Below are 15521 nucleotides of genomic sequence, written 5' to 3'. Positions count from 1 at the left end.
AAATAAGAAAATGACAGGATATGTTTACATTTATCAAGAGTATGAAGAAAACACATGAATCTGAACAGTAATCATAAAACTTATTTTGGTAAAGCTTAAATCTTGAATTATTTTTTAATATATTTTCCTTATTATAATTTTTATTTAGTTAGTTTTTAATTTCTGCACTTTGAAGGTTTTTTTGTCTTTTGCTCATATCTTTCTATTATAAATCTATTCACTGTAAAGTTATTGTTCAATTTTTTCTTCTGTTTTAGAAACATTACGTGCCTTATATTTAGGAGATAATGATTTTGAAGTGCTTCCTGCTGAAATTGGACAGTTGAAAAATTTGCAAATTGTAAGTATATTCAAATTCATTATTATTGATAATTTATTATTTTTCATTAATTAGCATTTCATAATACAAGGTTTATTTTGATTTAGTGACTTCCTATTGTTTGTGCAGAAAATTATTTTTTAACGTACTTCAAAAAAGGAGGCTATCAATTTGACAGTTTTTAATAATTTTTTTTATATATGTTATGCAATATCTCCGATGTTAGTGAACCAATTTTGATAAAATTTTTTTAATCAAAAGAGTATATTTTCAGAATGGTCCCGTATTAATTTTAACCAAATCCAATGATAATCTAGGAAAAATACAAAAAAACCCGAACAGCTCAGCAGCCTTAGCCGCTGACTGCTTGCACCAGTACCATGTTGCTCTGTTCCCTGTATGACTAGGATATTAATTACAGTCAATATTATTAATAATTAAATAACTCACTACCTACGATTCTTTTATATATATATATATATAATGTTCAAGCGCTTTCAGAATAAAATTTCATCATCAGGAATTTAAAAAATGTACATTATAATGTTAATAAAACTAAAATTTCTTCATCATGTAAATTTGTTTATGTAACATATTATAATATAAAAGTGGTTGTCAAATGTTTAAAATTATTTCAACCTAACTTCCTGTCATTTTGAATGTCTCCACTGTTATCTGATGATAGATAACTGTTAATATTCCACTGGATAATGGTGGGGACGTTCATAAAGACAGGACGTTAAGTCGAAGTAATTTTAAACATTTGTTGACCACTGTTACTTTATATTACGTTACATAAACAAATTTGCACAGTGAAGAAATTTTAGTTTTGTTTAGATTATAACATCTATTTTTTAAATTGCTGATGAGATTTTATTCTGAAAGCGCTTGAACGTATATATAAAAGAATTTTTTAATTATTAATAATATAATCATACAAACGGGCCATGTTTGATAAAAATATTACAGTCAATATTATCGTTGTTTAGTCTCCTTGGAAATATTCATCGCATTTCTTTTTGTTTTTCTTCCTTAAACAATCATTCCTGTTTTTTTTCTTTGCTACTTTTCTCTAAACTCCATATAAATATTAAACCTAAATTTAATATTTATATAAAATTGTGAAAACTGTATTATCTGTAATTGGAAAATTATGATATAAATATTTATATTATGCAATAATATATATATATAAAATGTACTAGATGCCACTAAAAATTGTGAAATAAAATAACATAAAAAATAAAAACCAACTTCAACAAATAATAGTATTAAACAGTTACAAATAATTATATTTTTATTTTTTTGTCTTCAGTCATTTGACTGGTGTGATGCAACTCTCCCAAGATTCCCTATCTAGTGCTAGCTGTTTCATTTCGGTATACCCCCTACATCCTAAATCCCTAACAATTTGTTTTACATATTCCAAATGTTATCTGCCTGCATAATTTCTTCCTTCTACCTGACACTCTAATATTAAAGCAACTATAAGTCTGTCTCTACTTTTAACTATATTTTATCAAATGCTTCTTTCTTCATCGATTTGCCTCAACACCTCTTCATTTGTCACTTTATCCACCCATCTGATTTTAACATTCTCCTACAGCACCACATTTCAAAAACTTCTAATCTTTTCTTCTCAGGTACTCCGATCATCAAGTTTCACTTCCATATAAAACGACGCTCCAAACATATACTTTCAAAAATCTTTTCCCGACATTTAAATTAATTTTTTAAGTAAACAAATTATATTTCTGACTGAAGGCTCGTTTCACCTGTGCTGTTCGGCATGTTATATCGTATCTGCTTCGTTTATCTTTAGTAATTCTACTTCCCAAATAACAAAATTCTTCTGCCTCCGTAATCTTTTCTCTTCCTATGCTTATATTCAGTGGTTCATCTACATTATTTCTACTACATTTCATTACTTTCATTTTGTTCTTGTTTATTTTCATGCGGTAGTTCTTGCGTAGGACTTCATCCATGCCATTCATCATTTCTTCTAAATCTTTTTTACTCTCTACTAGAATTACAAATCTTCACCATCTTTATCTTTATTTAGCATCTTTATCTTTTCACCTTGTACTGTTACTCCAAATCTAAATTGTTCTTTTACGTCGTTAACTGCTAGTTCTATGTAAAGATTAAAAAGTAACGGAGATAGGGAACATGTTTGTCAGACTCCCTTTCTTATTACGGCTTCTTTCTTATGTTCTTCAATTATTACTGTTGCTGTTTGGTTCATGTAAATGTTAGCAAATCGTTCTTCAATCTGTATTTGAACCCTAATTTTTTTTTAAACTCTGAGCATTTTATTCCAGTCTTAAGTTATCAAATGCCTTTAGTAGGTCTATAAATGCCAAGTATGTTGGATTGTTTTTCTTTAATCTGAGGCCTAAAATTGCTTCCCTTGTCCTTATACTTTTTCTAAAACCAAATTGGTCTTCTCCTGACACTTCTTCCACTCTCCTCTCAATTCTTTTGTACAGAATTCTAGTTAAGATTAACTAAAAGTATTTACAACAAACTATTTTTGAAGTTTCTGCCAGCCAACATCATCTATATAATAGAAATTGTACTTCATACAATGAAAAATTAGTAATAGAAGTAACAATAAAATGCTCACTTCATCTGTCCATCAGTTTCTCCATCCTTTTACAAATTCGTATCTCAAAAGCCTTAATTCAGTCCCTGTATCTCTGCCTTATTGTCTGTTTTACTTCCATATATAGCATTTAACTTAAGCGTAACTCCAAACTCTTTTACATAGTGATTTCTTCTTAGTGAAGGCTTCCTTTGCCATTTCTATGCTTCCTTTTATTTACATTGCACTCTTCTAGTTATCATATCACATAGTCCTTATATAATGGCAATCTTTTACTTTTTTCTGTCTCTTCTAAATTTGTTCTTACCATTAAATCCTCTTTGTTGTTTACTTATGTTACTTTGGCTTTGGCTAATTTTTCTTTTCTTTTCACACTTTCATTTTTTTCTCCAGGGCTGTTAAGTCTTTGAAGTGTGTGCATGCGTGCATGTAAAATCAGCAGCTAGCATTACCATATCATTATCACCTTATGTACCTTATATTTCATGTTTCTATACTTATTCCTTCTTTTCTTTTTACTTGCTTTATTTTAACTCTCCATGTTTTTTCAATTTTCAGTTTTTTTTTCATATTTGTCCTTAAATCTTGCATCCTTAATTTAATTGAGGATGCAATTAAGGATTGCATCCTTAATTGCAAACAACCCGTCTCCTGTGCAGAGGTAAATTAAGGGTGCGGGTGTAATAATTTAACATAGTTACTGACATTGCCTGTTGATGAAATTTTGCACAGTTACTAAGGTTGGATGACAATACAATATTCAACCTTACTTTTGCAAACATCCTCCCATATGGTGGGGAGGGGTAAATTGAGTGTGGGTGTAAAACTATTGCAAAATCTGCAAAACAGCTATGCGGGGTTTTGAAAATCCAATGTATGATAATAATTTGATTAAAGTATGACTAAAAAGTATAAAGCAAGTTTTTGAAAATTTTTGTAATATTTGTAATGTATTCCTTATCATATCTTCATTGTAAATGTTGAACAGTGTTGATAATAGGCAGTATCCTAACCTAAAATCTCACCCTAGACTCACCCAGTTAGTCTGATGTTGTTTATATTATGTATAATTCTATATTTAATCAGACAGAAGTTTCCATTCTATTTTTTTCTCCCATTTTACTTTATCAAATGCTTTTTATAAGTCTTTGAAACACTCATTTTGTATGCAAGTTGCCTAAATTAGTTTTTCAGATACTCTTATAATTCACATTTAAATGTTTATCACAGTGTGACATAGCTTATGGTGGCTGTTAAAGAACTCCATCCTGGCTGGTTGTTAATTTCAACCTTGAACTCCTCATTAGTTTTAAATTACTGGGTAGCTAGCCAGACTTCCACTTAAATAAAGAATTCTGAGGTTTGTAGGTGAGGCCATGCATCTTTAATGCAAGAAAACAGCACCCTTTGTAAGTATTTTGTGTCATTTGTTTTGGATTAACATTTAGAACTTTTTCTGTTTGTATAACAATGAATACTATGTCACAATTATTGATAGATCTTGGTAGTGCTACATCCTTTCATTTACAGAATCAAATTATGTAGTAGTGTACCTAAATGTTTGAGAGAACAACAATGACAGGCACTATGTTACATTGAGTGCCGATTTATTAGCACTGTCAGACTGGGGGGTGACTAAATATGAAATACGGACATGTGAGGAAATAATAAATTGTTAGTGGCTGTTGCATGTTTATGTCTTCATGTTTGTGACAATTGCTGTATCAATAAGTACCTTCATTATTAATCATTAGTTACCTTCATATTATTATTATTATTATTAGTTTAATGATGAGAATGCCTTGCGATGGTCTTTTACTTGGTTGTGCCACAATGCAGTACAAGACCATCTGGTTCTGTATTGGTGAATTTTGTAATGTGGAAGATTTGATTTCAGCATAGTCTTATTTGTCAACACAGGTACTCAATTGTTACTCAGGGCTACCTATAATCCTAAAATAAAGCATTATTGCCTTTAAACTGTAAAAGTTCCATTCATCCTGTACTGCAATAATAATAGGAAATTTTATTACCTACTTGGAAATTTTTTTACAGTTGCCACATCTTACAATTTTTATCTTAAGAGAATATTTTTCTGTCTGGAATGATTGTAACAACAGAAAATACATTATCGCATACATCATTTTTATTAATATTCTTTTCAAATAGACAATAAGTTAACGTGAAATAGATTGATGTTTTACAATTTAACTTAACATTTTGTTTTAATGGCCAATTCTTCAATTTCACTTTTCTAGAAGCAATTCTGTACTTAAATTTTTTCAATATTACTAAATTTTTATTCTGTATATATTTGCTGTGATGATTTTATTTTTCAATAAATTGTATTAGTATTAAAATGATTGCTGGCATTGTTGTTCAGATTGTTTCTATTATTTGATTTTCTGTTCATATGTTATTTGATAATTTATTTTTTGTTATTGTTATTATAATTGTTACTGTTACTGTGATAGATAATAGAATCATTATAGTATGATCGTGGAAATCAGTAGTATATATATTAGTTTTTTAAACATACAAGTTTTGTAACCTTGAAAATATGCGATAACCCCCACGTGTGCATCAACAGCAGGCGGTGTATAAATGACTCCTACACTTATGCAACCTGCCTGTTACATTACTTTTTCCATTTGTTCACTGATAATATTTAGTGGATAATATTTTTAAAGTCTACGGTTTAATATTATCAAAGCAATGTTAGAAGATAGCATTTATTAGATGTTTATAAAGATTACAGTTCATGAAAATTAGAACAGTTGACAATAATTATAATTAATAAAGTTTGTCACAAATAGCCTGTATTTTATTGTAAAAATGGTAAATTAACTGCTATATTCTATCAGTTATTTTTCAGGTTGTCAAAAAAATATAACCTTTAACAAAAAGATTTTAAAAGACTTTTTATATTAAAATAACTTATTAACACTATATATTAATATATATATTTTTTTTTTTAATTTCACCACATAAGCCTGAAGCTTGTGCGTGGGATATAGAATTATATAACATATCTTGAAAGAAATAGTTGTTGATCTAATGTACACACCAGTTCATCACATTCAATTTCGTGTAGTTCTGTTGTGCGAGCTGCTGGTTCTAAAAGTGGAAGACCGTGATTCCATTCTAAAATATTCTATTCAAATAAAAATAAAAAAAACAAAGTAAAAAGTTGCAATTTTGATAAACGATTATAAATATTTTTAGAATGCTAATATCATATTCCTTTTGTAATGAAATGAAATGAAATTTTTTAATTTTATAAGTTCTCAAATGTAAAGAAAAAACGAAACCAATTAGATTGTAATTACGTTCATATTTCAGTATAAAATAAAAATTTAATTAAATAAACAAAAAATGAAGGCATATTGTATAATACTTTGCAAAACGTTTTCCAATTAAAAATGAAAAATTGGGAGTTTTGAATTAGAACTAAAACAAATTTCATAAAATAACAAAACTAGGATTGTGTAATTTTATACTTTACTACGATACAGTTCCAATACTATAAAAGTACTTTTAGTAGTTTCATTTATTTTCAAAGAATGTTTAAAAAATAAACCATAATTTTGTTTAGTGAACATTTTGTATTCGGACATTTTAACAATTTTTAACAAAACTGAAGAATCATTTCTTGTGTTAATACAAATATATCAAAAACCTTTACTGGATGCTGACAAAGAATAGGAGAGGATAAAAAAATACCTTACATTTAATGTAATGTGTAAAGTGGTGTCATGTGTGTGGAGCAATTCCATTTATGACGCTGCTATGACATTACCAGGTGTGAATGTGTTAAAAAAGATTAGTGTAGAAATATTAGTACTTACAGAAAAGTAACAGTAAATAGATTGTACAATTGTGTAAAAATATTGTATCGGAAAAAAATTAAATTAATACAACAAAGAAATCTGTTATGATATTTAGTTTTACTTATTTTTTTTTTTTTAATTTTTCAGCTAGTCTTAAGAGAAAATGATCTAATTGAGCTGCCAAAAGAAATTGGAAATCTTATTCGCCTGAGAGAATTACATATACAGGCCAATAGGTTGACTGTATTACCTCCTGAAATAGGTTTGTTCATTTAGAGAAATTTATAAGCTTTTAGTATGTTTTAATTTTACTTCTCAAAGTTTAGAAAGCTCATTTGACACACAAAGTGAGAGATGGATTACTGGACCAAAGACTGGCTTATGACATCTGCCGTGGTTCACTATCTTTTCCATTATACTATTAACGGTGTTGACATTACTTCAGACAATCCAGGTAGTATTCCCAAATCAGCTGATTTGGAAGTCGAGAGTTACAGCATTCAAGTCCTAGTAAAGCCAGTTATTTTTACATGGATTTGAATATTAGATCGTGGATACCGGTGTTCTTTGGTGGTTGGGTTTCAATTAACCACACATCTCAGGAATGGTCGAACTGAGAATGTACAAGACTACACTTCATTTACACTCATACATATCATCCTCATTCATCCTCTGAAGAATTATCGATATGGTAGTTACCGGAGGCTAAACAGGAAAAAAGAAAGAAAAGGTAATATTACTGCATATCTCTTTGCGTTTATGTTTTTAAACTTTGATGAGTAGTATGTTTTATTTTTGTTTGTAATATTTGATAACTTTTATTTTAATTTAAAGTTATTACACTACAACCCTGTTAAACACGGCCAAACAGGGACATCGGTTACACCTGTATTATAGGGTATAATACTATGTTATTTCGAAGGTGAAGTGAGAAACAATAAAAATCAATGCCTCTTGGGTTACCATTGTATTATAGTAGTTAAAACATTATTACTGAAAGATAGAGCTACAAATAAAACTATTTTGTTATAAAGATTAGTGGCAGATTAAAATAATCTAGATTAAAAATGATTGCAAAACTGCACATATGATATTTCAACTATGATTGTATTGAATATGTAACAGTTGCTACTGCAATTAAGTGGATGCATTACGTCTTCTAGATATGAGTCAGTCATGAAACATTTTTAATAAAATAAAATTGATTTAAATGCAGAATTGTACAGTACTGTATTTCTGATCTGGTTTGTTTTGTAATTTCTAATAAAATCTATTAAGGCGGTATCTGAAAGTAATTTAAAAGAGAAGTGCTGATAAGGAAAAAGGGCAAGTGCCCTTTTAACGTTTTAAGTAACTTGTAACGTTTTGATATCATTATCTTACGTTTCTGTCATCCTGTTTATATAGTACAATACATATACCGTAGTTTGACGGAGCTAAATGTGTTGATGTAATTATTCTGTACAGTTTATTACTAAATGCTGTATTTTTAGGAAGTTGAAAAAATACATTTGTATATTTACTGTATTAAAAATTTTTATACATAAGACAAATATCCTTTCTTGGAGGACATGCTCTTACCCATGTTATAACCGTGTCTGCAGCTTTTTGAACCACGTAGTAGCAGGGTTGTACTGTATTAATCTACGTATAAAATTTTTTAATGTTTTACACTAGCTGAATTCTCAAGTTCTTTCTTTTTGATTAGAGTGTATTAATCAGACTCTTAAATTAATGGTGGAATTTTATTAAATATTTGATACCTGTGTAAAGGAAGAAATAGTGGCTAAGTTTTAATTTTTGTACAGCTAATGAAATGATTATTGTGGTCGATTAAAAATAATAAAACCAAACCTGAAAATTAAACCCAGCAAGACCTGATTTGTCAGTCAAAATACCTACTGGTGTACCAGGCTCATATTACGATTTCTAATTTCCTGTTTGTTAAATATATGAAAAGATAATTAAGTTTTGTGATTTATTGGTAATAACATCAACTGTACACTGTCATATGATCTGTTCATGGACAGTAGTAAATATTTCCAACATCCCATAGATATTTTTTTTTACATTGTCATTCATACCTATTAGAAACACTGTATAACAACAAATACATCAATCACTTTTGTACCATATGTAAGATTGTTCAATTTAATTGGAAAAATTTTTTCTCTCAATTTTTTAGCCATAGAAGTGATAAACTCAGTGGTAATTTTGTAACAAATAAAATGGAATTATTAATCATTCTTTATGACTATTGCTTCACAATCAATCTGCCATGTTATATGTTAAATTAGGTGAAAAATTTCCTTTCTTCATGGTTATAAAATATAACTTATACTGCGACTAGTTATTAGTAGAGGTCTTTGGACTGTCTTGTGTTACGACGTCAATACCCCACGTGTTGTTCCTTGCCCGTATTAAGTGGTACAGTCAGTTACTTATTACAAATCACCCACTGCTTTAATCCACTCTGACGAGTATGGTAGACCACAAGCGGGTAGACAATCTCTACTGTTGTAGTTGCAACATGTGTGCATGAAGTGTAGACTGTGAATAGAGAGAGAGAGGAATTTTTAAATAAGTGTGAATAAGCGCTATAACGTGTTTGTAAAAAATTTGCCACTTAAAACTTGTTTAGTATACTCTTGGTATGAAGCTGTGCATTTCCTTGAATAAACGATCACCTCACCATTTATTCTGTATCGATCTTCTAAGCTTTGTCATAGTTTCACAATAAACATGAGTAGTTATTGTCATATAAGGCTTTGTAAGTTCTACCAACAAGATTCCTTTGCCAGTCCCAAAACACGGCAGTCATCTTTTTTTGTTATAATAGGTTCATTTGAATTTTTGAGCTTGTTCGGCAAGTGTTTATATCATCCTTTATTGTTTGGTATGTTTTTTGTCCCGATCAATATATTAAACAAAATCATGTCTCAAATCCAGTACCAGTACTGTTAAGAAGTTTACTTTCTTCTGGTATTGCTAAGGAAAATTCATTGCTGGTCTCTTTTTTTGTAAGTTATTTCAGTACCATCATGCACAGAACTTGGAATAACTCAATCTGTCTATAATAGTCTTGTAAAGAGCAGACCTTAAAATTTGAGGAAAATTTTCTTTAAGTTCAGTATTTATGAAGCAGCATTATCAAGAACATCATGTTCAAATTTTTCAATAAGTTCACAATGGAATGAGTCTCTTCCTTTCTTGCACATCTGTTTGCCTTTCCCTAAATTTCTTGCACTATTCTTTCAACAGAACCATCACTCATTATATTAATATTGTAAACTATGGATAGCCAGCCAGTAATGGATTTCAACTGTAGCAGATGTTTCTGCTTGTAAAAAACAAATCGTGCTATGTACCTTGCAACTGGCTGGAGCTACAACAATCGCTTCCTTATTTCATCACAAACTATGGGAGCAGTACAAAATGAAATTGAGACTGATTTTGCTGGTGTCTATTACGTATGCATTATGTTATCATGGATATGCTTTGTAATGCTCAAAGGAGATTTGTTTATAATTAGCCTATGTATATTAGATGTCTTAACTGTAATGATTGTGAGTCACCTTGTTTGAGATGTGATAGGAGTAATCATGAACCTGTCATAGTCATTCTTAAGATATCAAGATTTCAGACTTACTAAGAAATCTTAAAGAGTGCATGTGATTTCCTTGTTGCCTTCTTGCCCCAAACCTTTTTTTTTTCTGCATCAGCTTACCAAATCCAACAAAGTGCCAGAGAGATGTTTGTTTAGCTCTACAAGTGAGAACTGTTTTGTTCATGAATTAAAGTCTCCAGTATCGTGGTTGGGTGAGAAATTGACATTGAATGAATTTTTTGGCATTCCTGAGTGAGCATTGTCTTCATGGTGACTCTTAAACCACTTAGAGCATTGTGTGTGATTCAGAGTATCCTCCCCCAGAGCCTTTTAAATCATTTTGTACTTGGGAAAATTTTTGCCAAGCTTGCACAAGATTTCACTGTAACTTTGTATAAGTCGCTTATCACAAAATTGCTGAAGGCACCAAGCAACACTTAACTTAAGATGAATGGTATGCAAACTTTAATCTGAAACATAAATAAGATTGGGTTTGCCGTGATGTGGGATTGTTTTTAGTTCTCACAATATCTCTGCTTTCATTGGAGAGAGATAAACTTTGGTTTTGTTTATAATTGACCCATTTGTTATTTAGTCATAATTACTGATGCAAATAAAACGTTAAAATATTTTTTTTAATTTTTTCTGGTATAAAATGAAATTAGTCTTTTTTTTCATTAGCAGTGAAGAGATTAAGTATGTTTTTAATATTAATTATGTAAATCCTTATTTTTATTACTTTTACAGGAAATCTTGATTTGGTTGGTAATAAATCCGTACTTAAAATGGATTTTAATCCTTGGGTGACTCCAATTAGTGATCAGCTTCAAGTTGGAGTATCACATGTTATGGATTATATTCGTTCAGAAACTTACAGATAGTGAGTATTGTGTTTTCAATAATTGTATTAAAATAATTTTTTATTTAATGATTAATGAAAATTAATATTTGTGTATTTATATAATTCTTATGAAAATTAACACTCTTTTTAAATGTTATTTACCCTATACTCCTACCTCAAAACATCATATTTTTCAGTATGAATCAACCATACATCAAGCGACCAGAGGAAGGGAGCAATTCAAACAATTTAAATAGCAGAAGTAGCATTTGATAATCATTTTAAAAATACATTAAAGAACAAAGATTTTTATGTAAAAATCTTGTTATGACATCTCTAAAGTTGCAGCTATTTAATGATTTTTACAGCAAGTTTCAAAAATGGTCTACAGGATTTCTTAAAAACGGCTTCAATAGTGAAACATAAAAAGAAACTTTGTAAATGGTTCTGCCTGAAAACAATCTTTTTGTTTTGTATAAGACCGTGGCTTGTGATTTACTGTTAGGACTACTTTTGAAACCAGCTGTGAAAGATATTAAATAGCTGCTATTTTGATTAGGGTTGTAAAAACTTGAAAATTTTTATGTCAAAATGTTTGTCTTTATTCCCTTTAAAATTATGTTCATAAACCTTCATAAATGAAAATCTTACATACAGACTTTCATCAGTATTAATCCACAGGCAGTATTTTTAATAACCAGTTACAATAAAATACCCCGAAATGAAATAATTGGGGAGTAAATGTGCTGGTAAGAATAATTTGTATTATTGCTTCAAGCTTTTTTTTTTAAATAATGCACTGTTTTGTAATCATACTTATAGCAGACAGAGAAAGATGTGTGGATCATGGTTGAGTAATCTTAAGTATATTGATTTTTATTTATTCAACCACACTTACGCCTGTAACTGCTAATTTTATATGTTCAGTACAAATTAAAATTCCCCTTTCTTTTAAAATTATAGACTGATTTCATAAAACAAAAATTCTTTTTTAAGAAAACGTGTTTATTGTGAACACATTTAATGTCTGATGTTTGTGAATATAGTATGTTAATTTATATTTAGAAGCAAATAGGTTTATCAGCATTAATGGAGTATAAATGTAAGTGGAGATGTTTCAGATTTTGTATTTTACATTTCATCACAAAATGATAATATTAATGAATTTACAGATGTGGTAAAAAAAAAGATACTAATTTAAAACAGTATTTCTCTTAAAACATTTTTAAGACACCTTTACTTTGTTGGCTGTGTAATTATGCTGTACAGCTCTTTACATCATAATTTATAAGGGAAAGGACGCTAATTGAATCCAATTTTGCGTGTATGAATTTTTACAGATCATCACATTTTGTGACCCTCGCTGTCCAAAATGACAAATTAAGGATTGAAAAATTTGAAGGTTGTATGAATGTACGTATGATCATCTTCAAACTTCTATGATGCAAGCTATTGTTTTAAATTGTTTTATCAATTTCCATTGCTTCTAGTGGAGGCAAATTAAAAACTGCCCTTACTTAAAAACATGCCTTGTATTGGTTGATTTTTGTCTCCAAACTGGTTGGATTGATTTGGATGGAATTTGGGATGTTAATTTCTTTATATAAAGTGTTAATGTAATATAATTTAGGTCATTATTGGTCAAGGTGGCTCGGGAGATATGGATTCATGGGGTACGTATCAAAATTTTACTCGGAAAGGTAATTATTTTTACATAATTTAATTCCCCTTACGTAACTAAGGTACTTTTTGACTGTGCTTAATCTTATTCAAAGACCCATAAAAGGGTAAAAAAATCAAGTTTCCTTTTTTTATGTTGTTTCTTGACTGTCACATTATTGTAATAAATAGATGATTCCATTATGTAGGTATGTTAATTTGGTTATGTGTTAGGTATATTAATTTAGTATAATTTAATTCAGGGGTGGGGTTTAATAATTTTTTTTTTCAGTTAAATTTTGTTTGACATTTTCAGTCTGAATTAATCCATTTTGGTTATAACTGGTCAAGGAGGTGAAGAGATAAGGTGTGGATCTTGTTTCTTGAAATTTTACTCAAAAGAATAGAATAATTTTTTATTTGCATCTACTTACTTTAAAGTTCCTTTTATTTTCCTCCTATGTAATAGTCAATGATTATTCTATGTTTAGGGTGAAGCTCTTGATAGCTAGAATTGCTTAACATTCCTGGTGATGTTACCAGGAAAATTACACAACTTTTGTCAGATGTTTAAGTTTCTACCTTTCAATATTTTAACTTCGAACTTGTTAGAAACTTAATGTAAAATTTTATTCTTATGTTTTTACATCCTGGTATGAAATAAAGGAAGTATTATGGTCGTGAAAAATTTTGGTTTTCAAATTTCAACAGAAATATCCATTTTGACCATCCCTGAATCCATTTTGACTAGTTTCGGTATAACATCTGTATGTATGTATCTAACTCAAAAACAATTAGCCATAGTATGTTGAAATTTTGGATGTAGCACTTTTGTAACATCTAGTTGTGCACCTACCTCCCCTTTTGATTGCAATCAACTGAACCAAAAGTGTCCAAAAAAGTCGAAAATTCCAAAAAAATTTGGATTTTGGACTTTTTCTTAACTGCAGTAATAAGCCATCTGTGAGAGCTTTTCAAAAATATATCATAAGTTGTACTTATTTTCATTGGTTCCAGAATTATAGCCAAATAAAATTTTGATTAATGAAATATTTGGATCTTCCCTTGGAAGATCCAAATATAATAATTTATAATATATAAATAATTATTTATTATTTTTTTATAATATATAATTTATTTATGTATAAATAATTATTCAATAATAACAAAAAAATCAAAGTTACTTGTGAAATAAAATATTATGCACTTTTAAAAATGTGTATATATAATTTAATCGGCATTACTACAACATATGTGTTTATGTAATATAATAGATTTGGTGAAACATCTGTTGATTAGTATTTTTGGATTTTCTAGTTTAATTTTATTTAATTATTCTGGAATTTCTGTTAATTTTATCTACATTAAGGTTAACTACAGAGTGACTGAAAAATAGACGCACACAAGAATAACATATACACAAAAACATACATGCCTGATCTTCAATAAATTGCAAAAAATTCTTATCTTTTATTTAATTACTCCTCTGATATTACTGGACAATATTCTTCCTAAGACGCAGTTGATGGTCATCATTTCATTTATTTGTTTTTTGTAGCCAATCATTTAATCACTCTTTCGTTTGGTATAATTCTTCTGATCTTAATTTGTGTAAATGTTATCTAGTTATCAAATTTTCTTTCTTTTTATATTTATCATCCTCTTAATATTTTTTTCTTTCCTTGGTCTTAACGTTTTCTTCCTGGTTACATTTCTCTTCTCTTAATCTTTTTATTCTCCCTTTGTTTTTAACATTTTCTTCCTCTTTATATTTGTCATCTCTTAAGCTTTTTATTTTTCCCTTGTTCTCAACATTTTTATCCTCTTCATATTCATCTTCTTGTTTTTTCTTTTTGAAAAAAAAAAGAAAATAATTTTCTGATTCTTCTCTGTTTTCTACCAATAAATTTTTTCTGTGATTCTTTACTAAATACTGTTGTTGATGGTCTTTTGGGTAAAACTGTTACACTTAATTGTGCCTTTAATAAAATTCATTTTTCTACAGTATGCCTCGAGCAGTTCTCTATTTGCTCTGTAAATCATTGCATTAATTAGCAATGTATCATTAATTAATGATTAATTAATCATTGCATTAAAGCTGCCTTATGCCTTGCACAGGATGAAAAGAATTGTTGGTGCTATACCTATCAGTGTGCATACTTTTTTGTTACGAATGAAAAGTGATTTTTTATCTTTAAGAACTGCTTATTTGTAAGTTAACGTATTAAATGACTTAAAAATTTGTTTCTTAGTGATTAGTGATTGTTAAATATGTGAAATGGTCATCTAAGTTTAGATTTTAAATAATTTTTTTGTAAATTGTTTTCGAGCATTTTATTTGCAAAGTTCAAATAAGTTAAATTTGTTTTGTTTTCATTTAATAGTATACACTTATAAATAATGGTACATTTTTGAAATTATCTGTTACTATAAAAAAAAAAATAATTTCAGTGAAAAATCAAAGAAATGGAGTAATGAATTTTTTTTAAAGTTCTAATAATATATGAAATGGTCTGAAATTTAGCGAGAATAATATGAAACTTTGTATCTAATCATAAATTTTAATTGTAGTATATTTTGAAAATAGAAATTTTTTTTATGTATGTATGAGCTATTGTTTAAATTTGTCGGCATAGATTAATGAAAAGAAATTGTTTTAT

The 15521-nt window shown here is 28.8% G+C and overlaps 1 protein-coding gene across 1 annotated transcript in view; it reads left to right on the top strand.

Moving 5' to 3' along the window:
- The window catches only part of ics (ras suppressor protein 1), a 66823-nt gene that overhangs the window by 40998 nt on the left and 10304 nt on the right, over positions 1-15521 (top strand). Inside the window, exons 6-8 of the mRNA XM_075361321.1 lie at positions 258-340; positions 6902-7016; positions 11109-11241. Of these exons, the coding sequence (XP_075217436.1) occupies positions 258-340; positions 6902-7016; positions 11109-11241 (331 nt within the window). The remainder of the gene's footprint in view (positions 1-257; positions 341-6901; positions 7017-11108; positions 11242-15521) is intronic.

The sequence above is a fragment of the Lycorma delicatula genome, chromosome 1 (assembly GCF_047948215.1).
Source record: "Lycorma delicatula isolate Av1 chromosome 1, ASM4794821v1, whole genome shotgun sequence".
Lineage (NCBI taxonomy): Eukaryota > Metazoa > Arthropoda > Insecta > Hemiptera > Fulgoridae > Lycorma > Lycorma delicatula.
Note: the sequence above shows the minus strand (reverse complement) of the source record. Positions and strands in the feature narration are given on the sequence as shown.